The sequence below is a fragment of the Sugiyamaella lignohabitans genome, chromosome D (assembly GCF_001640025.1).
Source record: "Sugiyamaella lignohabitans strain CBS 10342 chromosome D, complete sequence".
Classification (NCBI taxonomy): domain Eukaryota; kingdom Fungi; phylum Ascomycota; class Dipodascomycetes; order Dipodascales; family Trichomonascaceae; genus Sugiyamaella; species Sugiyamaella lignohabitans.
This window is the reverse complement of record NC_031673.1, coordinates 83,430-108,106: the sequence shown is the minus strand read 5'-3', so window position 1 is coordinate 108,106 and position 24,677 is coordinate 83,430. Positions and strand designations below refer to the sequence as shown.

Here is a 24,677-nt window from a genome sequence, read left to right as displayed (position 1 = left end):
CTCGCTTCGTTCGAGTCCAGCATCGGGGTATCGGAGTTGAAAAATTTCGGAGTTTGATGTGAATGTGTTTGAGAGTGGCTCTGGATGGGTCAGAAGCGGCTAATTTTGTTATCTCCAGCCAATAAATATTTGTTTCAGGTCCATATAAGTTTTCGGAATTGAATATTAGCCTTATCAGCCAGATGATATTAAATCTTTATCTTTTTCGCTCAATTGGTCGCGTGTGATCTTTCCTCTTATCAGGAGGCTCCTTCCATTCTAACACTTGAAACAGTCCAGTATGTCTGTTTCTTGTTTTTTTCTTTGTTTTTCTGCTTTATAAGTTAGTCACAGCCCCTTGTAAGCATCCCAGAAATTTTTAGATGTACATGGTAAAAAATATTCCACCCGTTGCCTCTGAAACTCTGTTTCTTCATTCTGAACCCTTCGTCCGGCTTTAGACAAGTATTTAAGAGAAACGAGAGGTTGAGCCAAGGAGGAGAGGTCTTGGCATTGCGAAGCAGAATCGAATCTGCCTGATGTTTAATGGTTAACTAAAGGTAAGTGAAATAGAAAGTATTCTTTCAAATGATTAGCTGGTGGAGCTCTCCATAGTGCCATGGTGCTATGATACATGCATAAATTTATGCATGATAGTTAGGATCAACGGTTTAGCAGCATGTATATGCAAAGCTTATATCAAATTAGGACGGAATGCTAGCTTAATCTATGCAGAAACCATTTGTTGAAAATTTGGCCTTTGGGTTGGGCCAGTCAAAACAAAAATCTCGTCTTAAGCTGTGAGATAAGACTCGTTGTTGCTATGTATCTTAATTTATACTAAATAAAAGTGTAGCAGATGAGATAGGACTGATCTTGACACTTTCGGTTCCCTCTACTTTTGATTCTTCAATTATATGAAGCTTTTGACTGTGATATAAAACTTCTAACATTTCTAGCAGATGTCTGATGGTTCGATATTCATTTATTGTCTTGTGTAGGCTTAAACCAGCGATACTAGTACATTTTTACTATCACATTCTTTAATATTATCATTTGTTTGCTGTCGAATTGAATGAATTATCCCGAGAACTCGTACTTTGGGAGTTGGTAAACATCTGAGAAATACCGCCAAATAATCACTCTTTAACTCAACCGTGCATTATCCTTGATCTTCAGCCAGGCTGATAGATATTGCGTGACATGTTTAATCCCTTGTTTAGTTCCAAATACTCTATGGTTATTGAAGCTGGGGAGTTTGTCACCTAGGTCTTTTCGTGCCTATTGTACGAGTGAAGACTCGTTCATGATATAAGAGATATACACTACTTGCCGCAGCGACATAGCTGTTCGGCGTCCTTGACGTGAAAGTTAAAACCATTCACCCACCAATACATGGCCGGACCGGAACTGCGTTGATTATCAATATATCAACAGATGATAGTGTAGAGTAGATCGTTGTGTGGTTAGTGATTATCCACTCCATAACTTCATGCAAATTAAGCGCGCCAGCGGCACACCCACCATTAATAGGAATATGAACTTGTTGATGTTGATGAATTTAATTATTTGCTGGTCAGAAGAATACGGTGCCATTGAGTGGTCAAAAAATGACAGGGGACAGCTCGAGTGACGTGCTCGATGTGGTTAATCAGCTGCGTGCCAAGGAAAATGATCTCACATTTGTTGCTTCTACAGTTGTGCCTGTGTTTATGAGCAGCCGACAAAGATTTGAGAAACTCCAACCAGAAATTATCGAAGCCATCGTTAATACACCAGTATCTACCTATACGGTTCCTTGGATATTTGCTCTTTGGGCTGTTTTGGAAAATGAATCACTAAGCTGGCGGTTTGTACAGCTGTTTCGACAGTTTATGACGTCGTTCCGAGCAGATCATGCTCGATTAGCAGGATTCGCTTTGGCAGAGCTTCTTGAGAGAATAGACTCCACAGGGTCTTCTGAATATATCAGCCCACCATATGCCATAGGTATTGCTACTGGACTACGAAGAGGTGTGGGAAAACTGAATCATGAAGTACGTGGAGAGAGCGATCAGAGACCACTCGAGCTCTCCAGACTCCACAGCAGTTTGGCATACTGGTCTGTGATATCAAAGAGATATATTTTTGCCAAAGATATGCTTGCTCCTACAAACAGGTATGTTAGACCAGCCAAAGACTACCCGATTTCTCAGATTGATGTACTCTTTTTCCACTACTATTCGTCAATTGTTCTAATAGCCGAGAAACGGTATTTCCAAGCTGCTCAATACCTAACTGTGGTATTGAATGTTCCCACAGTAGATGAGCGTATATCAAGCGATTTAAATCGAATTCAGTGTGATCTACGGATCGCTTCATACGCAAAATGGGTCTGTATTTCACTTCTGCATTCCGGACATGTGCCATCATTGTCGAATCTCATCTCCGACGAACTAGTACAATCGATTAGAAAACACTGCGAAGAGTACGATACTCTATCGACACTGCTAAGAGGCAACTTTCATGATAAGAATATGGCCACTAGTCTGGAGGCTATCCAAGAATACATCAACACCCAATCTGATAAATTCGCCAACGACGATAACCTTGACCTCGTTCAACTATGCTTCGAGAAATACAAACGGGACTATGTCAGGACGTTACAGACCAAAGTATCTTCTAGCATGAGTATCGACTATCTGGATTCTCGAATGGGTCCTTTGAATCCAAGTCAGAAGCAGCAGCATAAAGGGAAGCTCACATTGAATACTAGGACTGATAGCAATTGTGATCATAGTAATGAGAGTCATGATAATGACAACAGTGATACCGGTGCTAATAATGTCAGCAACTCGATTAACGAATCTGTATATGACTACGTGAACAATCTCATTCTAAGTGGGCAGACTGACGGTGAATATAAGCTCTTAGACGCAGCAGACAAACCACCACATCTCATTTCAACTGAACCAACATCTAAAGCGTTATCCCATATGAACCAACACATGTTGCAGATGATCGATTCTATTATAAATACTGCCCAAGATCTGGACGCAACTATGTATGATCTCGTAGCGTCTGGAAAGTTCAGGTCACTGCTCAGCAAATTGTCCAGTAAGAGACCACATCTAGCTTCAGTTTACGCTGAATTTAACGAAGAATCTCTCGGAGATGGTTATGGTGGTCTTCCTTCTCAGTTCGGTCTGGCGGCCAGAGGCAGCGGTCAAATCAACATCCCCGGTTTAGAAGCTGCTATGTTTGGTCGACGACGACCAGACTCGATGAACCAGATCCAGATTTCCTCTGGCACAGGTCGTCGCAGGGGTCCTGGTACCATCAAATCCTCAGCACGGCGTAGACAAGCTGCTCCCCGGATGCGCCAAGGTTCCAATCACAGATCACGCCATGAATCAACAGGCTCTGCTTCGTCATCTGAAGATGCTTACGATCCTATGGAACGTGACTCGGAGAACGATGATTCGACAGAGAGCTAGGTATTAATACTGTTACCTTCCATTTGCCGTCATATGCCTCCGGCGGCTGTGGCTCCGCCCCAGACCCCGTTGCTCCTCTCGCTTCGCTCGAGTCGGTTGGACCGAGTTAGCCAATCAGCCTTTGCTGTCTTCTTGTTTCGGACTATGTTTCGAAGTTTGATCTTGATTTAAATTAAAACGGCTAGCGGGTTGAGACAGAGCCCCAGTCACCAGCGCATAATATGTGGAGCAGAGAAAATAAATATCAATTATATACAGCCCGTGTCTTTGTTATTCGGGTTTAGTTTGCGCAATGGGTTTATCGTCTTCAGGAAGACCGAGATTTTTCCACTCGTCTTTGTCCATGAGTCCGCTAACTGTGTTAGAAAAGTAATATTATAGAGTAAGAGAACTCAAGCACTCATCTGGCAGATTGCCAGGGAATTATCACTTACTTGTCCATGCGGCACTTGAGATAGTTCTTGGCAAGAATCCGGCATCCAGGTGCGTTTGTTCCACCAACCATCTTCAAACAGTCAACATATTCTTGCATCACATGAGAACATTCCCTATCGTGATCCAGGGGGAATGAGCCACGCTGAGGTGGCGTGGGACGCCAAGCACCCATGCTGACACCTACTATTGTTAGAACCTAGTAACAGAATCTAAAACAGAATCCAAATTACACTTACCAGGAGCAGACGCAGCGGACATTTTTGACTAGAGCGTTGTTTTGGCAGTCTTCAACATCAGATGCTGCTTCGAAAATCCGTGAAGTATGATCAGTTCATGAGATCACGTGACACCGGGACCCATTTCATCTCCACTGGCTGAGATTTTGCCATAGAATTTCACTGTTGTTTTGGTGAGCTTGAATTCCTCTAGAGATGGTACAAACAGTCCTTTGGCAAGCAAGGGACCAAAATTTCGATTGGAAGTTCCCTCTTCATACAGAGAAGGTGCCCTGATCGTCAGCTTATCCTGCAGGGGTTAATAAAAGGTGGCAGGTGGCAGGTGGTGAGCCAGCCATGGTAGCGCCGTACGGATATATTTAGTTTATACGGGTCTTGCGTTTGCTAGTAACTTCGTGACAATTGAGTTTAACTTTGGTTTATAGTAGTTTACACTTGGCTTACACTTGTCAAGTTTTTGTTCTTGCTTGACAGTCGAGCTAAAGGCACTGGAAATCATAGATTTCAGGTGGTTGTCAGAAGCTCACTCGACCTTGATTTGTGTTGGGGTTGAACAACACGAATCGCAACGTCAAGTATTCTAATATTTATTTGCATCAAATCTTTCAATTAAGAAGTTAATTTTCAAGCTGGTCATTCTGCCTGAGAAACAGAATCACAATCACGTTGACTAGTATCTAGTCCTTTATCAGTCAATTATTTGCAAGTCATTTGCTCTTCGAAAAAATATGAGCTCGTCACGAACATCAAGAGCTCGACATGGCCGAAAACGCCGTCTCGGTAATAGTCAACCATCAGCTGGGCTACGGTTTACACGAATCAGTTGCGCTGTTATTTGGTGTTTACTTGCTGGAGCACCAATCTTTGGATTTTCTGCTTTTAAGCAGGTTTTGGTTGCCAATGGCGTTTACAGAGAGTTCTGTACTCCACAGGAAGTGGAATGGTGGTCTGAGAAAGGTAGTCACGGTCCTTTACTCTGCACCGAACAAGATTACAGACTTAATTCCATGTTTGCTTATGCCTTGGCTATAAGTGGTCTGCTGGTCTTACCAGTATCAGCCATTTTGGATGTTTATGGACCCCGGGTTTGCGGGATTTTGGCCAGTATTCTGCTCACATTTGCCAGTCTGTCACTGAGAGCTGGTACTTCCATTACTGTTGGTCCGTACCTTGACGGGTATATTCTCGGCTATATTTTGCTTGGTTGTGCCAGTCCTCCATTATTTATGAGCTCACTACAATTGAGTACCTCATTCCCCAAATACGGAGGCTCTATCTTAGTTCTATTGACGGCTGCTATGGATGGCTCCTCCGCTGTGTTTTTAGCTTTTAAACTTGCTGACAGGAATGGATATATAGGGTCTATTTCGCAATTTTTCACTTGGTATCTTTTTGTACCTGCATTCGTATTTATCAGTCAGTTTGTTATCATGCCTAGCCGTGGTTTCAAGACTGTAGCGGAACTCCAGCGTATTATCGAGGTATCCTCTCCATTTACTCTTGCAGGTAAATCTCGTGGCGATGAAGAGAATAATGCCGATGATGATGGATATTCTTATAAATGGTACAGACAGCAGAATAATGGTCACAATGGAAGCAGAGGAGATTCGACTGGGGCAGGCAACTCATACTCGTTTCCAGAGATTGCATCCTCTCAAAATGAGGATTCAACCCCAGGAGAAATCGATTTCACTGGTGCTTACCGTGATAATATTGATGGTAATCGGGCCACCTCAGGTATCAATGTCTCGAGCACCGTGCCACGTTCTGAAAGCTTGAGTCCTAACACATCAACTATTAATGATGGTGATGATGCGGAAGGTGAAAACAGTCCTCTGCTACAGCACGGAGACAGTAGTGAGACATTTGACGACAATGACGAGTACAATAATATACTAGCCGACGAAGAAGAAGCAGTTGCCAACCTGAACTTGGTGAAAGACGTCACTGAGGTATCAGGTGTTTGGGGTGCTCTACACAATGCCCGAGTATCACAGCAACTCACAAGCATGTGGTTTATTCTCATTATTCTGTTTTCAGCAGTTACAACCCTGCACATCAACTATTTTATTGCCTCCATCTGGAAGAGTTATAATTACCGCCTAGATGGCGACACAACTTCTGGTAGTCGAGAAGTCAAACTAATTTTGGACTACTTTGACTTTGCTCTACCCATTGGCTCTATTTTATCAGTTCCATTTATCGGATTTATTCTTGACAATATGTCAACTCTTCGGGCTTTCACCATTATCTATGTCCTGGCTATCAGCATAGGATTTTTACAGCTTGTGTCAGGTTCAGTAGTTGCTGGTTGTCTTGGAATCACTCTTTTTGTCCCCTATCGCTCACTGCTCTTTACGGCTATTCCAGACTATACTGTAAACATTTTTGGTTTCCACACATTCGGCCTGGTCTACGGGTTGATTCTGGCCGTATCAGGGCTTGCAAACTTGCTAATTTTGCAGTTTAATAGCGGCCCATTAAAAATGCACCATCGTCTTGCTGACCCTAACTCGACAAATGAGTTACTTCTAGGGCTCACCGCTTTGGTAGGCCTGGTGCTCATCATGTACATCTGGCTTCAGGGTAAAAAGATTCGACGTAAGCAGCTCGAGGATGAGGCCGAAAGCGCACCCATCCAACAAATGCCAGAGGCTCGCATCACCACCAATCATGATTGTCGCTCCGGCACCTGTGATGATTGTGTATGCGAAGCTAATGTTAACTAGCACGCTCTCTTATATATTTATTTTAATTCTAGTCTGCATCACCTACTTTTGTTGAGCGCCTCCGGCAGCTGATCTGACCGTGCTCCAGATATCTATAAATCCAAAGGATAGCGAGCAAGGCTTGAATGGGTCCAAAAAGAGCAGTAACGAGGTCGCTAAGTCCGTTTCTTAAGAGCGAGCTTGCCATTAACCAGTTCTGTCTCGTAACCTGCTTCGTGGAGAGCGTCTTCAGAGACCGTTTCTTTAGCTTCCATTTTGGCAACGAAATCCTGGTTTTCAGGGTTATTGGCGAGAAGGTAGCGGAGACAGAGAATTGACCGCTCACGAATGAATGGGTTGTTGAGGTCAATTATACAATTTGTTAGCACCAATTCAAGCCCCTGCAGCTGTCTAACAAGATCTTGAACCTGCTTGTTCTCTTGTACTAAAGTACCGAGTAAATAGATAATTTTACCCTTAATTAGAGGAAAATCTTTCGGATCCAGGTCGTCGTGGTCGCTCACATTTCCAGACGAGCTTTTAGATGCAGATTTTTCAAGATCTGCCAGCTTAGACCGTCTAGGCAAAGACTTCTGAGCTTCGCCAAGTAGAGAAACAAGCTCCTCAATTATGTTATCCTTCAGAATCTCGGGTTTCAAAGATGGCTGGTTATCAAGAATTGTTTGGTATATATCGAGAAGGACTATAAGTCTATTCCAGATGTTGGTCAGCTGTGAGAGTAATGAGTCAGAATACTCTGGGCTTGTATCAGCCGATCTAATAAATGGAATAGCCTGAGCAGATGCAGTTGTGAAATCCCTAAACAAGATTTCAAGAAGTGGTTGACAGTCTAATGTTGTACTCTTTCTTTCTAATAAAGAGTCAATTGCTGCGTCTACTATTTTCAGTAGAGACAGTCTCTCATCTTCATTTACAATAGGCTCACTGAAGGTCGAAAGAAATAGATTTCCCAAATCAGCGGAGAGAAGTTGTGAAATAATGCTATTAAGAAGATGCAAATAAAAGTTGTCTTCACCAGAATACCAGCTTTCGGTTTGTTTTAAGAGTTGAATAAATATCAAACGGCCGTGTTCCGACTCAGCCAGAACTCTAGCTCTATTAGGCGCTAACTTCACACTTGATTCAATAAATTGAAGTGTGGGCCTAGAGTACACTGGATGCAAAAGAAGCTCTTTAAAAGCGGTTATGAACTTAGTGTTGGATCCTTTTAAGACAATTTCTAAAGGTGATTCCAAAACTTCGGTCTTTAGAGACGTCGTCATTTCATTACACATGTTGGAAGCCAGTTGGACAAGTGAACCCACAAGCTTTTCCTCTTCAGCTGTTCGTGATTCAAGTTCGAGCAAGTCCCGTAATAGTCTGAGTGAAACTATCCCTGTCAAGGATTCATACGCTATTCTACCTCCATGTTCAGTACACACAAGATTTCTCGCTAACAAAACGATGCCATTCAAGTACCGCAGGAACGACACTTCCCTGGTGTGATTTCGAGCATTTGTCGCGAGCTCAATAATACGATCAAGTAATTTCCATATCGTACTCGAAGTACCAAACTCTGACCTAGGTACTGTGTTAGATGTCACTCATATCCCATCCCGCTAAGAATCTGGTTCACACGACAACCTTGAATCTTACTTTCATACCTTAGTGATTCATCTCGGATGGTAGCATTGAGATAATACTGCAGTTCTGATGGAATACTACCTTGAGGAATTGTATCATGACCCTCGAAATCTTTCACTGATTTTGAAAGAAACTCGGTAAACTCGTCCATTTGATTACGCTTGTAGATTATAATTAGAGAGATTATTAATAGAGATTTTAAGAGAAACACCCCTGCAGCTCTGCAGTCAAGACCCTGAAAAATTCAGCCCTATATAAGGACGCATAGACGATCTTAGATCTCATACCATGCATGTGATTTAAGATATCTCTTCACCGGAGCTTCATATTCTCTGGAGTAGGTGCATTAGCTAATCATGGCTGTATCCCTTGGTACACTCACAACAGCTCTGCGGGGTTTACGAATTCGAGGGCCGTACCAAGTATGCAGGATCTATCCAAAGTTGGAGATTCATATCTCTGCTCAACACTTCATAAAAGCCAACCAGCTACCACCACGGCCCAAAATTGATGAAGACGAAATTGAAGAAGTTTTTCTAAAAGGTGGAGGAAAAGGAGGTCAGAAAATCAATAAAACGAATAGCAAAGTACAATTGAAGCATCTGCCAACTGGAATAGTAGTATCTTCACAGTTTTCGCGATCTCGAGAGCAGAATCGGGCCAAAGCCAGGGAGATTCTCGCAATGAAAGTCGAGGAATTGCAGTCTCCTCCGGGTCAGAGCCGGGCTGAGATTGTAGCGAAATACAAGCAGAACAAGGCCAGGACGAAAAAGAAGAAAGCAAAAAAGAAGTACGCAGCTCTTGCTGAGGCGAAGAAAGCTGTCCAAGCCACTGATCAGGAGCCAGAGACTGTTATCAAAGATCACGAACAGACGACACAATAATGCCACAATAATAGGGGTTATGCTGTGTACTCAACGGTTCATAGCTCATTCCAAAAGCCTTGCATTTCTTGCTGTGGTTGAGTAGGGTATTGGGAACATTGCCGTCACATCTCCTAACAGATAGTATCTGAGGATCAGAACTCATCACAGCATGAAGAGAATAATTTATTGTACATAATAATTAGCATATAATATATATAACTTTTGCATTAGACTACTCGTCTTCCTCTGCTTCGGAAACACCTTCATCATCAGACCCAGAAGTAGCAGATTTTCCATTGATACCTTCTGTTCGAGACTCGGGGCCAAACCAACCATCCTCTTCATCTTCGTCTTCATCTTCCTCATGCTCAACACCCATAGAGTTTGTTGGTACAACCTCTCTGTTTTCTTGCTCGTCACTATCCACATCCATACCCTCAAGCAAGCTAGAGTCGATGGTGGCCACACCGCCAGTTAGATAGCGGATCAAATAAATATTAGTTCTCGAGAGTTTGATAATATCTTTGCCAATGCGTGAAACAAACTTTTGTAGGCCCCTCATAGCGCTGGCAAATTCGTGTCTCCTTTGCACCATAAATCGTCCGTGGTATGTGATGAGATGCTGAATCCACAACAGATTGAACTCAATGTGTGGAGACTCTTCTGAGATCGAAGAGATGAATCGCAAAAGACGTTCAAGATAAACCTGAGGAAGGTCTCTTGAAATCAATTCAATGTCTTGGAATGGAATCGATTCATAAACTTGGTGAATAATGCTACGCTCACCCAGTCTGAATGCCATAACTAATGCAATTAAATAGTCTTTTTCAGCCAACTTCTCGAGGGTAGTGTCGACAGTGACATCAATATCCAAATCAAATGGATCGAAAATAAGAAGTTCGTCTACCGAATAGAGAAGCAGTCCTTCAGTCGATGCTGCAGCAAAACTGCGTCCAGTAGGAGAAAACTGAATTGATGTGGTTCGGATGGCAGGGCGCACTTTACGTACAGAGGCATCTCCTCGGGTGGCACCAGGAAGGGTATTGTCAATACGGTCTTCCAAATCAGATGCTTCACCACTTGTGTCAATAAGCCCCAGTGGACCAGACTCGGTCATGTTCTTACTATTGAGCTGGTCTACAGTACCATCTATAGCCATGTTTCGAGAAATGGTAAACCTCGTCAGAAGCACCTCATTCGCGACATCGTAAAGAGCAATGTATTTAGAATTACCACCAGCCAAAATACTGCTTCCGTCAGCACTGTAACATAGAGTGGTGAAATGCTTGGATCTTTGTGAATTGGCAGCTGAGAATCTATCAGTGAGATGACGACCTCCAGCAATGTCCTCTCTTCCGTCAATATTTCCAACTTGTTTGCCTAGCTCGGGATCCCAGAATGATAATTGACCATCAGTTGTCGCCACTGCTACTCTTTTAGAGTCTGGTCTCATGGCAACAGACATGACCTCTGATTGTAACTGTAATGGCTCGACGTTGCTAGTACGACCGAAAATACTCCAGATACGCACAGTCTTGTCCCAACTACCACTCACCAACAAACCACCTTCATTTCCAAAGCACAGACTTGAAACAGGACCCTGGTGACCACTTAAACGATCAAGCAATTGTGACGTCTGAACAGACCAGAGATGAATGTCGAAATCATCCAGAGAACCGGCACATACAACTTCTCCACTGGGATCAATAGCCAATGAAGTAAACTGAATACGGTGTGGAGACGTAAAAGTACGGAAATTACGGTATCTAATCAAGTCCCAGGCACGAATTGATCCGTCTAGAGATGCTGAAAATAGTACGCTGCCCTTTTTAGAGAACTGCAAACTGGTAACAGCTGATGTATGCTCAGTAAATGTAACTATAGCGAAACCACTAATAGCATCCCAAACCTTGATCTTTCCGTCATCTGAAGCGGTGACAATCTTCGAACCATCTGGAGAGTACACTAGCGAGTTCATGGCGTCATAATGACCCTGCTGTTTGATAATATATGATTCAGACTGCCATTCCCAGACCAACAATTGACCCAGTTTTGATGCACCAAATGCAAGCCACTCACCTGTCTTATTAATAGTGACAAAGTCAATGTCATTTTGAGAAATATTCAAAATCTGTAAATTCGTGAATTCTGGAAGCTCATATAAGCCGAAAATACCAGTTGAAAAGCCTACTACCAGCAGGTTCGTTGGAGCATGGAACGCAGCACATCTAACCTTTGCATTATCCTGCATGAAGAAATGCTTATTTACAATTCTCCATCTGAACTTGTATTCAATGGGATTACCATTAGCATCCAGATCAGTTTCTTCGTCTTGCTCTTCGTCTTCGGCCTCCTCCTTGGATTGGGTGCTGCCTCCCAATCGTTTTGGCTTTGAGATGTACTTCCATTCGAATAATGCTCCGTCTTTGCTGACTGTATATATAGTTTCCTGGTCTTGGCTGAAAAATGCAGAGATGACACTGTCTTTATGGCCAGCCAAAATAGTAGCAGCAGAGCTATCAGTCGCTATCAGTGAGTATACTCTGGCCGTCAAATCTTTTGAACAAGTAAGGAAAAATCTTGAATCATTACTCCAAGTAATTGACGTCACATCAGCATAATGACCAGTATAGATTCTATGACGAACAAATGGAGCAAACTGTCTATCGTCGTTTCTATTAGGAGTTTTCCAAACTTGAATGTGACGGCCAGCAGCAACCGCGAAATGTCTTCCATCGGGCGAGAACTGAATATCCGAGACTCTCTCCTTGAAATTGAAGTGATGAATAGTAGTTCTTCTCACAAAATTAACTAGAATACCTCTACCATCCTCATCAACCGTCAGCATCAGAGTGGCTTGAGGATTTAAAGCGATGCGAGAGATGTTTTTTCTATGCTCATAAGTAAATGTGAAAGACGAACTGTTAACCAAATCAAAACAACTAACTCTGTTACCAACAGGACTCAAAATTGATGTACCATCTGGAGTAAACAGGAGATTGCCCTGTCGGTAAACAGTACCCAGAAGGTTGGACAATTTGAAGTCTAAGCTCATCTTGCTCAAGCTTTCTTAGATCCAAACCTAAACACAAAGTCTATAAAGCTACTGATGAAACCAACCCAGATAACACCAAGCACTAAAGATTCAAGCAAAGATCCTTCCAAAAAAGCGAACTATAACTTCTTGAAACCAGACTTAGTTACTGAATATTGTGTATATCCTGCAAAATAATTTCGCAGGTTAGGTTATAGATAGAACATGTCGAGCAGGTAGATCAACAATAATTTTTTCCAGCCGTTTGGACCCTGAAATATTTCACTCCCGCGATAGCGGCTGCTCTCTACAAGACTTCCTTTACTGAAAGATAATCCCATTCAGAGCTTCACAACAGCACAAGGGTCATCTACAAAATGAAGTTCGTTCCTAAAACTAAAGAGGGCAAATCCTCTTCGATCCTGGAAAAGGGCCGTCCTATTAGCGGTCTTGAGGGTAAAGTGGCTAAATCTGCTCCGGCCACTTCTCTGTCATCGAAGATTCTGGACATGAAAGTAAGTCTTCTGGTGAGGGCTTGTGCCTCCGGCGGCTGGGGCTCTGCCCCAGACCCCGTGGCTCCTGCTTCGCAGGAGAGAGTTAGGGGAGTTAGCAAATGAGCTCAAATTCAGGACGAAGATAACTAACTAATTTGCTTTAGTTTATGCAGAAAGCCGAATCCAAAGAAAAACAGCTGGAGAGAGAACAGGAACAGAGACGTGTGGAAGATGCTTCAACATGGTCACTCGTTCCAGACACGAGCTCGAAAAGCAGTAAAAACAAAAACATCAAGCCAACAGTCACCGTCGTTGGTTATACTGACCTGGCAGGAAAGTCTGCCCCAATTGTGGGCCGAAGGAGCTGGGGTGTCATTCGTGAACCTGTGGTTCCTGTAAGCCACCTTGATATCGAAACCGAGTCCAAGAGCGACCACAGCGAAAACGAGGAAGAGAAGCCTGCTAAGAAAGATAAGAAAAAGGGCAAGAAAGGAAAGTAAGATCGAGTGCCCAGACTTTATCGCGATGGCGCCCACAAAAACTTCGAAACACGAATGAAAATGAGCGGTGTGCAATAATCATATACAATTAGATATTTGCATGTCGTCTATGGATGGACTCCTCTCTCTGCATTTTAAATCTTTCCTGCTGAATTGCACAATAGGTTCACAAACTGGGTTACCCCGACGGTCGGGACAGTGCCCTCCCCAGCTGTCAAATCGAGTCGAGAAACTATCAAATAAAGTGATCCGATCTATTTTAAAAAGAAAAGATGCAAGATGCAAGACGTCAATTGTCTATGAGTACATTAGTTCAATGCTTTTTGGAGGAATTTTTAGAAATACTTATGAAACCGCCTTTCACAAGAGCGTCTCGGGCTGTCGAGTTAATGTGTTTGAACCGGTCCGGTCCTAGTTTGATGCCTCCATACCAGCGCGAGACACAGACGACCACGTTCCATGAGTCAGTCAGAGTTAGAAGATGCATCAGTCGACCGCCGGCGGCGTCTTCTCCATCATCATCACAGTCTTGGACCGATACTCCATCACTGCGTTTAATTCTATAAGCTGTAATGTTGTGTGTAGCTTTACTAATTTTTTTGTCAGTTTTCAGTAATGCAATGTTGTCGTATGCTTCCTGTGCCGACTCTACTCTACAGACCCGTGCGATAAACAGAGACTTGCGGTCTGTTACAGGTTCGCTTGCAATCCACGAACTAGTAGGGTCTACACCTGTATCTCTCCCATTTGCAACATCACTAGCTTCTGGACTGTCAATATAAGAACCAGAATCAGCACCATCTGGCCCTTCGCCTTCTTGTTCAAGAAATTCTCGACACGACTCTATAAAATCAAATACAATAACCTCGCCTACAACAAACAACGAGCTTATAAGCGATTCGAGTTGAGGACTCAGCTCCTGTCTGCCCTTGACCACAGCCATGACAGCAGGTGCCTTTTCCGGGTATACACTAGGAAAAGACAACCTGACCACCACGGACGAGTCCGGTATATGCACATCGTATATAGAGGGAGCCCATTCGGACATACAGCCCTCATAAATCGAGTTTATGGCCTCCACCTCATTTTCGATTTCCGACATTGATCTGTTGGACATCTTCGACTGCTGCTTCACCACTCTTCAAAGCATGAAAAATAGCGCCGCACCTCCATCCACGGTCCTCTAATCTCCCTCGACTCACTCGATCCATTCTCGTTCAGACCTCTTCGAAAAATCTCCTGCGAAGCGGGGGCCACGGGGTCTGGGACTTAGCCCCAGCCGCCGGAGACGCCGTCTCAGGCCAGCCAACAGCTGAACCCTGCATTGGACCCTGCATCTGCCTCCGGCGGCTGGGGCGCTGCCCCAGACCCCGTGGCTCCTGCTTCGCAGGAGTTTTAGCTGGGACCCCCGATTGCAACGAGAGGAGCAGCTGTGTCTGGGGCAGAGCCCCAGCCGCCGGAGGCTCTGGATCATTTCCGTGTAGTGTAACCAACATTGCCTTTTTGGCCGAACGTTCGTAGCTCGTCTACAGTGTGGACCTGTATCGAGGACAGTTGACTGAACGGCAAAATCGATGCGAGAATTTAATAAATAAAGGTATCACGTATACAAATCATTAATACGGGAAAGTGTCGAGGCGTCAAGCTTGGACTCTGCCAGAAGCCGCTGAACTTCCTGGACTCGTTTGGTGGAGACGAACATTTTCGACATGCTGAACCGATTGCAATGGGCGAGTCCTTCAAGGATATCAACGGCACGTGAAGCCCAGTTCTTGTCTTGAGCGTTTGTAGCTACGAAAGCGATGCTGTCTAAGACAAACTCGATGACTTCGTAGTCTATACCACCGGTTTGGTGTATTTCAGCGTATCGCGAGGGTGGGACATTGAAGAAAATATGGTCATAAACTTGTGGTAGTTGTGATTTTGGAGTTCTCATGAGTTGCATAAGATTGTAAAATGTAAGAGGAGACGGAATTTGCAATGGTAGAGCAGGCTGAGCAGACGTTGATGCAGAGGGTGATGCGATATCTTGAACATTTCGTTTTTCATCAGTTGCAGTGGGGATAGATTCTAAAGGATGCAGATGTGAAGTTTTGTTGCTATCATCATGAGATATAACCTTCGCAGACGGTTCAGAGAAGATATCTGGTAAGGTATCCACGACTTGGATGGGAATAGTAGTTTCTGATTCAGATGCATTAATTGGCGAGGCTGTTGAGTCATTATTTTTGATTTCTGACAGACCTGAATCGGTCTGTGCTACCGGTGCTGACGATAATATATCTTGCAATCGGGCCAATTCTTCTCTTAGAACACTATTAGAAGGGTCCCTTCGGAGCCCTTCATTGAAAGATTCCTCGGCAAGAGAAAGTGAGCCCAATTCTCTATGACAAATGCCCTGTCTCCAGTATAATTTGGATCCCAATTTCACATCATGTGAAAAACTGAGCCCTTTGTTACAATCATCCAAAGCTGCCTGCCAACGGCCCAGTTTCATGTATGCAGCTGCCCTGTTGGAATAGTAAACAGGATTGCTATTACTAATGCCAATGGCTTTCGTATAGGAATCTACTGCCTCTTGATTCAGCCCTTGAGAGTAGTAGGAGTTACCCTCGGCTTTAAAAGACTCTGCATCAGCAGCCATTATTTCAGTGTCTAGATGTGGAGATGGTTCGAGGATGATCTCAAATTCAATCTCGTGAAGTTCATGAATTGATCTGGATAACACCCTAACCCACCACGAGTTATAGGAATTGGTCTTTCGTATTGGACTTGGAAAAAGAGAATATAAAAAGTTTAGGAGTTAGTAGAAATAGTCCAAGTTTAAAGGAGAAGCTACAATAGCTAGTAACTCTGTGGAAAATTTGAATACAGAAAGAGGTGCGACAACTGTGCCGAGCCCCAGTGCTGCAACTCGTCTGTGAGTTAAACATTAACATTAAACTTCATTAAAGTAGATTAAGAATAGCCAAAGTCTGAAATGTTCATCCAGGCATTGTCAGTAGAATTGTCATTGAACCAACCCCCAGTTTCAGCGCTCGTGGCAGCTACTGTACCGTTAGCCACGATTGCAGCTCCTGATACTGCAGCGGCTTGGCTCGTGGCATCGCCAACTTGTTTCGTCCAGGAAGAAATATCCTGGATCATATTGTACAAAGTGTCATCATATCCATAAGCCTCAATCCAGTCTTTTTGTAGTTCCATGCCAGATGGTCCGTTGAATGCAAGAGTTCCCGGCAGGGGTGTAATGGCTGGTGGAGGTGCTCCTTGAGTCTGAAGCTGTGCAAAGGATGCTGCAGTATCAGGTATTGCTGGACCGGCGATTTGAATAGGAGCAGGCATAGGGGTTGTTGTTGGAAGACCATTTACACTACCCCCAATACCAGTTGCGCAGTTATTTGAAGGTAGGTAAGGTGATCTGTCTATCACGGGGAATGTGGAAGAGGTGGATGATATGGAGCCTGTTGAAAGAGCTGATGTAATCCGTGTCAACGGTGGGTGTTTGTTATCATCAAGTGGAGTTGGACTTGTAGTGATTGATTTGGCTAAATCATCAGGCTCCTGTTTTACTAGTTGTAGTTGTTGCTGTTGCTGTTGTTGTTGCTGCTGCTGTTGCTGTTGCTGTTGCTGCTGTTGACGCATTCGTTGGCGAACCATTTCAATTCGTTCTTGTTCAATACGTTCACGCATCTTTCTATGCTCTTCCTCTTCTTTGTGCAGTCTTTCGATTTCTTGTTGCTTTTCAAGTTCTTGTTGTTCCAATCGTCGCTGGTGTTCAAGTTCTTCCATTTCACGGCGCTGGCGTTTCTGTCTTCGATGCTCGATAATATGCTTCATAGTCGTTGATACGAGGTTTTCAAAGGTATCTCTGTAGTTCATACAAAGTCTAGATCTCTCAGTCAGAACGTATAGAGCTGCGGTACAGGATCGCACATTTTCAAGAATTGGAAGAATAGACGAATCCTTGGCAAGCCACAAACAATAAACCAAAGTTAGGCCAGCAACAAAATTGGTGTGCATAGCCATAGTCGTGAAACCACTTTCTTTTTTCCGGTAAAAGTCACGGAATATTTGGCAGATATGACCAGTTTCACGAACACACATTTGGAACAGATCGCTATCTGGTGACAAACGACCGAGAAAAGGTTGTAGAAGCAGTCTGATATCTCGAGAATAGGCAGTATTGGTGATGTTCTGTTCTTTTGGCGTAGTTACACGATTGCTTTCCTTCCATTGCTTTAGCTTATTGAGGTAGAAGTCCACATGAGAGAATCTCTCTTCAATCGATCGGTCCACTCGATAAATAGCTTGTACAAGATCAGACTCTAAACGTCTCAACGTCCATATGTAGATAATAAAAGTCATTGATGTCTTAGGACGCACCTCTCCCGAGTCTCTATACTTTTCATGCTCAATAATCTTCGCTTCATCCAGCAGGTCTATATCATCCATGTCGCATGGAAATGGGATATTAATTTCCTTCTCGTCCATGACAAACGGTCGACCAGTCGAAATAGCGAACAATCTCTCCATCGAGTACACGGACCAGAACAACCGGCGACACATTTCCTGCTCGCGTTTACTCATATTTTCCAAACCAACCTCCTTGTGAAGGCCCACTTCTACGCATATTTTCATAGCCCTACGAACCATATCATAGTGACATCCTTTATCCTTATCAGTTCTCATCTGGAACATAGCACACATTAAGAGAGCAGTGATTTTCCACATGATATTATCGCTTTTACAGAGTTTGGCATGGTGCAGGGCAGTTGCGTAGTAGCGGAATGGTTCATATTCCGGATGCTCCCCGGGTGGTGGTGTGTAGGACACACTGCTAATAGCATAGGCTGTGTAAAGAGTGAAACTAGCAAATCGGTATCTGGGGCAGTCCATGTTCGGAGGAGGATCAAATCTCGACTTGTGTGTTTGCTGAAGCACATTACGATCGATATAAGGAAACCGGCCTTGGGAACCAGCCAAAAAACTGTTGATCAGTGTATCAGCAGTATGTTCATCTGGCGGGTCGGTTGGCTCATAACTGAGATATTCCTGGAAATTATAATCAGGCAGGATTCCAATAGATGCACCACCTACTGCTTTACTGGCACCACCACCGTTGGTAGCTCCATCCACATCCATAGCCGAAGATACACCTGGTGTACTGTTGGAAGACAGAACACCATGAGTTGTTGACCCTCCAGTCGAAGCTCCTATAGCAGTTACCACAGGGCTGCCACTTATGCTATTAGAAGCCCCAGTACCATGTGTACTTGCCGAGGCACTTCCATTAGCACTGCCATTTCCATTCACATCACCTATCGTCACACCATTACCGGCACTACCACTATCAGTTCCATTACTCGTTCCATTGCCAGCCGAGCCATTGCTACCAGCTGATCCAGAACTATTACCCAATGGACCGCCAATATCTGGTTCGTCCGACTTGTTCTGACCCCAATACGTCTCTTGCAGCAACGAAGAAACGACTGTGAAACTCTGAGGAGCGACGCCATCAGTCTCTGGATCCACATTCAATATACTCACCGTCGTCCCTCCTCTACCTCTAGTCCGCAATCCACCCGAACCAGGACCCGAACTACTTGGTCCTGAACCCGCTGCGCTTCCAGAAATCTCTCGAGATCGTATGACACCTGCTCCGCCATCTCCACCTGAACTCTGTACAGAACCCGATCCCGGCACTGATCCAGCGTGACGCGAATTTATCGTCGTCACAGCACCTCCACCCACCACAGGAGTACGTCCACTGACGCCCGAAACAGGCGGCCTCGTGCTCTCCGGACCCTGTTCCAGCTTGACTTTCGCGGCTCCCTGAACACCGCCATTAGCGGCTCCATTCTGCAAAACCATCAACTTCTCCTCCAGCTGGGCTATCTTGGCCTCCAAAACACTTGTATAATCATCGCTAGACGTGTCAGAACTATGCTCTTACTGGACTGGAACTGCCTCCGGCGGCTGGGGCTCCGCCCCAGACCCCGCTGCTCCTCTCGCTGCGCTCGAGTCGTCACGTCGACGGTCCCAGCACTCTCCTGCGAAGCAGGAGCCACGGGGTCTGGGGCGGAGCCCCAGCCGCCGGAGGCACAGCCCCCATCTCGTACTCACCTGGTCGGCGTGTGTTGAACGTATTTCTCGGGCTGAACACACTCAGCACCGGCTTTTAGGCAGTTTGTGCACCGTGGAAGACGGTGGTCGCACTGATCTCGTTAGTGACTGCTGTGGAAGAAATTGGTGATAGTGGTCCAAGTCATACCTTCTGTTTACGGCGTTTACACCTGGATATTGTTAGTTATTCGTCACTGGTGGGTTTGGAGAAAGGGCATCTGACTTACCTCTCGCACGAGGTCGTACGACTCTTTTTGCTTGCATTTGGACTTCCTTTTGATACTCTGTCACCGTCTCTCACTTCTGGCGACAGAGCAGACGGCGTGCCCACTTTGCTTCGGTTTTCACTGGCCATTTCTGACTTCTTTTTGCGTCTACTGTTCTGCCAGCTCGTGAGACTGCTTCGTGATGTCGATAATGTTCTTCTTCGTCGTCGTCTTCCTCGTTTGTGTCTTCCGTTCTTTCTCTACTGTGTTCTATCTATCCTGAATTCGTTTCTCGAAATCAAATCCTGTCTTTTAGTATCAATTTGGATATGGTCCCACCTTGTTTTTTTTATATGACTTCTCAGCTTGACGGACGGCTCTGAAATTCCATGAACTTAGATCTCAATGATTGCTCTCAAGTACTGAACAAATGAACTCGTCAATTGCTTTTACAAGCTAATTCTTAAAAAAAAAATTCAATTCAGACTTGGTGGAATTGTTTTTGTTTATATATGGCCAAAACTTATTTCGTAAATTAATATTTCACACTGACATATGTCCAAGCGTCGTTCAAGATCCACATCCACTATACATGTAAATGCCGTTCGTTCGTTCTCGTAATGCTCAGTTTCTGGGTAGCTATGTGCATCAACTAAAGCCCTGCCTGTTGCCTACTTTATCTAATTGCTTATTGCATTGCTGCTGATTCTGATGTATATTTATATAGGGCAGCCGTTCTATGCACAGGAACCGCGGACATCAACAGGGCCGGTAGCTGATCGTCTGTAGAGTTGTTCCGAATACTAAGCTCCATTCGTACCGGCAGCAGCGATCTAGGAACTCCGTCGTGAACTGTCCCATTTCCGCCTTTCTCCGCTACTAAAACCTGATTTACACCCTTTGACCACAGGGTAAATAATGTATTTTTCGACTGTCTTTGTGCTCATGACATTTCCCAGTTCAAGCTCTTATTGCTTTGTCGAATATTATTATTAGTACTACAGCTAACCTCACAATTCTAACATCTCCTCTGTTCACTCTACTCAGTACTCCGATCTCTTTATCCCCTTTACCCAGTTCTGTTTATGCAGATACCCCGTCAACGGAGCAGCCGGGATCCCCCAATCACGACTCGAGCGAAGCGAGAGGAGCCACGGGGTCTGGGGCAGAGCCCCAGCCGCCGGAGGCTGGTCCCCTACCAGTGACTTTACGGAGACCCGAACGAGCTAGCACTAGGGAGGTTAGTTCCCACTAGCGACAGGAAGAAAGCGTTTCGCTAGTGTAAAAACCGGTTTCGGAGATACGGAGCACAGCAGCACTGCCAGCAGTGAACGAGGACGAAAACTAATGCGCGGCCGAGAATTGAGTCCATTTTATCCACGGACATACTGCGGCCCCGAGCGAACGAGCTAATGAGCTATTAAACTACTACTCCTGCACATGCATGACGCACGGTCCATGCGATGATAGAGACGAGACAGTTCTGTATATCACCCAAAAAGGCACATCTGTCTCACCTAACTCCATTATCTCCGACCGGTCGCTCCGGTCCAAAAATCTCCGACACCGTCCTTTTTTTCTTATTAACTGGGCATTTCCCCCTGTCCCAGAAAAAGTCGTGCTTGTTTCGCCGTTTCCCGCCCTGTTCCAAGTCCAGATCCTATTTTAGTTTTCCAGAAACGGCTACAACTACTCTCTAGGGCTCTGCTGTTGTACTCCTAAGCTGTGGAAGTCATTTTATTTCTTCTCTTTATGGCTCCAAATTCTCCACAAAAACCGTGGGAGTGGTCACTAGCGGTCCTGGTTTTTGCCTCCGGCGGCTGGGGCTCCGCCCCAGACCCCGTGGCTCCTGCTTTGCAGGAGATGGCTGGGACCGTGTAGATTTAGGGCTCTGTGTGATTTTTTCCTGCAGAACTGGGAGTTTGTCTGTCTTCTGAGGCTCGGCAGTAGATAATGTCAGATCAGCGCCGATCTATGCAAGATTAAGTTTAAGCTCTTGTGCATTATAGCAGATATACCTTAATGGTTCTGTTCAAAACGGGATATCTCAGTGAACGGCTTCTGAATACTTCTGCAGAGGCTCACAGTCCAGGATTTTACCAGATACACATGGCCATTCAGTTCAGAACCGGTAGTCATGCTAGTAAATATTAAAACAATGGGTGAAACTATCTCTACATCAACAGTATCTCTAACTTTCGGACACAATACTCAGTTCTCATCACCAATTATTTTTCATTTTACCATCATCGTGTTTATCTCAACGTGTATCGGAATTTAATTCTCTGGCATTGTGATATATGCCAGGATACCCGACAAGCTTGATCAGGAAAATATATGTGCAGAAAGTACTCAGAGTAGCGGTGAGATTGAGGTAGTAAGTGGTAATTAAAACCCCAATTTACCACCTGATTCTCGAGACATCCATGTTAATTGCTAATTTAACGACTCCGGACGACGTGGTTCGTATATAAATATTAAGCATACACAATTCATTGTCGAACTGCAGTTATGCAGCTCTATTACTGGTAAATTCGAGTGTATAATAGTTTAATGCTTTCTAACTTACATGGACGGATAAAACACACCACTTGTCTATATAACTTACACTCCATAGAGTTGCTGCATATCATATGAAGCATTCTGATCACTCCTCTTTTCATCTGTTTTATAACCTGTACTGGGAAAAATAATAAGAATCCAGCAGGAAAATTTGTTCACTAAATCCACGTAACGAACCATATCCCTCTACCAGAATGATACTGAACAATTTTCTAGCGAGTTCTATTTAATATAAAAGCTACTAACATCTGATAAATTATGTCTGATATGCAACTGTAGGGTAATGCAGTTAAGTATCATCACGTAAACATGAGGCGGTGGCTTCATATCTGATATACATCACACAACACAATATAAGTTTCAGGGTGTGAACAGCTTGATAAAATGTCGACGAGAGAACAGGTGAGTGTGAATCACACGGACTTTATTCCCTGGAAATCTTGCAAACTTTGACAGAATGGAAATGTCATTGGGATTTCAGATCAATTTCACTGGTCACCAGAGACGAAGGACATAAACCAAGAAGAAGCTCCGACAGCCACACGTAACGACTCGAGCGAAGCGAGAGGAGCAGCGGGGTCTGGGGCGGAGCCCCAGTCGCCGGAGGCAGGTTGGTCTCGTTTCAGGATGTCATGCTAACTTGTGTACAGTTGGTTGAGATGGGCTTCAGCCCGAATAGAATTGAGGCCGCCCTCAAGAACGCCGCTTCAGACAGTTTGGAGGACTGTATCCAATGGTTAGAAGAAAACGAGGCTAAATTCGAAGCCTCGGAGAAGTTCCACCAACAGCTGAATGCCGATACGAGCACAGCTGCTAGTGGGGATCACAGCGGCGAGCCAGCTGAGTCGTCAGCCGACGGAGCAGCAGCGTCTGAAACTGAACCGCCAAAACCATTGACTGAAGAAGAGAAAGCTGCTAAATTAGAGTTGTTACGGCAAAAAGCGGCAATTCGTAAGGCCGAGCAGGCGAAGAAAGATTTGGAAGAACAGAAGAAGAATGAGGTGATCCGTCGCAAACACGATCAAGAGTCGATTCGAGTTAAAGAAGAGTTAAAGAAGAAAGAGGCCATGCAAGCAGCAGCTCGTCGTCGGCAAGAAGCCAAAGAAGATGCCCTCGCCAAGAAGAGGATCAAAGATCTAATTGAAGCTGATAAAAGAGAGCGATTAGAGAAGAAGCAGCAGCTCAGCAGCAATCCACCACCATCATTATCTTCTTCTTCTTCTTCTCCTTCCAATGCCCCCACCAGTAGCAGTACAACATCTCAACCGAAACCCAAACCAGTCTACACCGAGTCCAAACTGCGATTCCGCATCCAAGGAATCGCATCGGCGCAACCCAATCTCATGAAAACGTTCCCCATCGACGCCACACTCGGTTCAGTCGCCGAGACCCTCGCAACGGAGCTGGCCATCCCCGCCAACTCCATCGTGCTCACCACCACCTTCCCGACGAGAACACTCACATCGGCCGATTTCTCACTCACCCTCAAACAGGCCGACCTCGTCAACGCCAGTGTCATCCTCAAACAAGCATAACTCGAAAATAAACCTATCGACTCTGACTTGCGAGGGGGTACTGCCTCCGGCGGCTGGGGCTGTGCCCCAGACCCCCCTGCTCCTCTCGCTTCGCTCGAGTCGGGCTTCGGGGGAGTTGGGGTCTGCCTCCGGCGGCTGGGGCGGTGCCCCAGACCCCCCTGCTCCTCTCGCTCCGCTCGAGTCGGGCTCGGGGGAAATCACACCAGTCTCTCTGCACGGCCCAAGCCCCGACTCGAGCGAAGCGAGAGGAGCAGTGGGGTCTGGGGCGCAGCCCCAGCCGCCGGAGGCAGGCCCCACCCCTGAGAAGGACCCTGTGGCGGCGCGATGTGGCTGAACCGCGGCACGCCGGCGGCTGGGTAGGGGCATGATGCAGGGGGGCTGTGATAGTGTGAGATTGCGGGTGGATCTGGGTAAGGCGCCTAGATAACCTCGAGGCGATAAATTTTCAGCGCCGATCCGCTATGACTCTGAGCGGCGTGCAGCGCCACAGGTCGTGGCGTGGCCAACCACCTGCTCCACACGGCTGGGACTGCTATTACAACCGGCCAGAGAACTAAGTTCGAAGTATAGGAATGGGCTGTGAGGGGTTTTATGGGTCAATGGCTCGTGGATCGGGGGTTAGGGACGGCTCAAGAAATTGATGAGGGTAAGGGTTACTGGTCCTTGTCCAGCGATTGGAGACGTCAGCCTCGCACGATTAATGGCACATGCACTGATTGAGAGAGTTACACAGTGCAGAAAAAATTTCTGCCTGAAATCGGACATATTTAAACAGACAAGTCCCCCAAAACCCAATTGCGTGGTACCTGTTGTTAACATTTTTTGTAGTGTACATTCAAAATTCGGTCTCCAAAAAGAGTCAAATTAGAAACATTTGCA

At 45.1% G+C, this 24,677-nt stretch overlaps 8 protein-coding genes across 8 annotated transcripts; 3 read left to right on the top strand and 5 right to left on the bottom strand.

Annotated features, from left to right (window-relative positions):
- Positions 1-1,589: 1,589 nt before the first annotated feature.
- AWJ20_4636 (uncharacterized protein) lies at positions 1,590-3,455 on the top strand (the record flags this gene model as incomplete). The annotated part of the gene is made up of 1 exon (XM_018881720.1): positions 1,590-3,455. The coding sequence occupies one exon, from the start codon at positions 1,590-1,592 to the stop codon at positions 3,453-3,455; it is 1,866 nt and encodes a 621-aa protein (XP_018736170.1).
- A 1,399-nt stretch (positions 3,456-4,854) lies between these two features.
- On the top strand, positions 4,855-6,855 carry AWJ20_4635 (uncharacterized protein; the record flags this gene model as incomplete). Its single annotated transcript, XM_018881719.1, has 1 exon — positions 4,855-6,855. The coding sequence occupies one exon, from the start codon at positions 4,855-4,857 to the stop codon at positions 6,853-6,855; it is 2,001 nt and encodes a 666-aa protein (XP_018736169.1).
- Positions 6,856-7,010: 155 nt separating this feature from the next.
- Positions 7,011-8,129, bottom strand: CTR86 (Ctr86p; the record flags this gene model as incomplete). Its single annotated transcript, XM_018881718.1, has 1 exon — positions 7,011-8,129. The coding sequence occupies one exon, from the start codon at positions 8,127-8,129 to the stop codon at positions 7,011-7,013; it is 1,119 nt and encodes a 372-aa protein (XP_018736168.1).
- A 1,447-nt stretch (positions 8,130-9,576) lies between these two features.
- On the bottom strand, positions 9,577-12,399 carry PWP2 (Pwp2p; the record flags this gene model as incomplete). The annotated part of the gene is made up of 1 exon (XM_018881717.1): positions 9,577-12,399. The coding sequence occupies one exon, from the start codon at positions 12,397-12,399 to the stop codon at positions 9,577-9,579; it is 2,823 nt and encodes a 940-aa protein (XP_018736167.1).
- A 1,286-nt stretch (positions 12,400-13,685) lies between these two features.
- On the bottom strand, positions 13,686-14,489 carry YIH1 (Yih1p; the record flags this gene model as incomplete). The annotated part of the gene is made up of 1 exon (XM_018881716.1): positions 13,686-14,489. One exon carries the CDS (start codon positions 14,487-14,489, stop codon positions 13,686-13,688), a length of 804 nt encoding a protein of 267 aa, XP_018736166.1.
- Positions 14,490-14,972: 483 nt separating this feature from the next.
- Positions 14,973-16,016, bottom strand: STI1 (Hsp90 cochaperone STI1; the record flags this gene model as incomplete). Its single annotated transcript, XM_018881715.1, has 1 exon — positions 14,973-16,016. The coding sequence occupies one exon, from the start codon at positions 16,014-16,016 to the stop codon at positions 14,973-14,975; it is 1,044 nt and encodes a 347-aa protein (XP_018736165.1).
- Positions 16,017-16,330: 314 nt separating this feature from the next.
- AWJ20_4630 (uncharacterized protein) lies at positions 16,331-19,243 on the bottom strand (the record flags this gene model as incomplete). The annotated part of the gene is made up of 1 exon (XM_018881714.1): positions 16,331-19,243. The coding sequence occupies one exon, from the start codon at positions 19,241-19,243 to the stop codon at positions 16,331-16,333; it is 2,913 nt and encodes a 970-aa protein (XP_018736164.1).
- A 3,679-nt stretch (positions 19,244-22,922) lies between these two features.
- AWJ20_4629 (uncharacterized protein) lies at positions 22,923-23,798 on the top strand (the record flags this gene model as incomplete). The annotated part of the gene is made up of 1 exon (XM_018881712.1): positions 22,923-23,798. The coding sequence occupies one exon, from the start codon at positions 22,923-22,925 to the stop codon at positions 23,796-23,798; it is 876 nt and encodes a 291-aa protein (XP_018736163.1).
- Between the last annotated feature and the right edge of the window lie 879 nt (positions 23,799-24,677).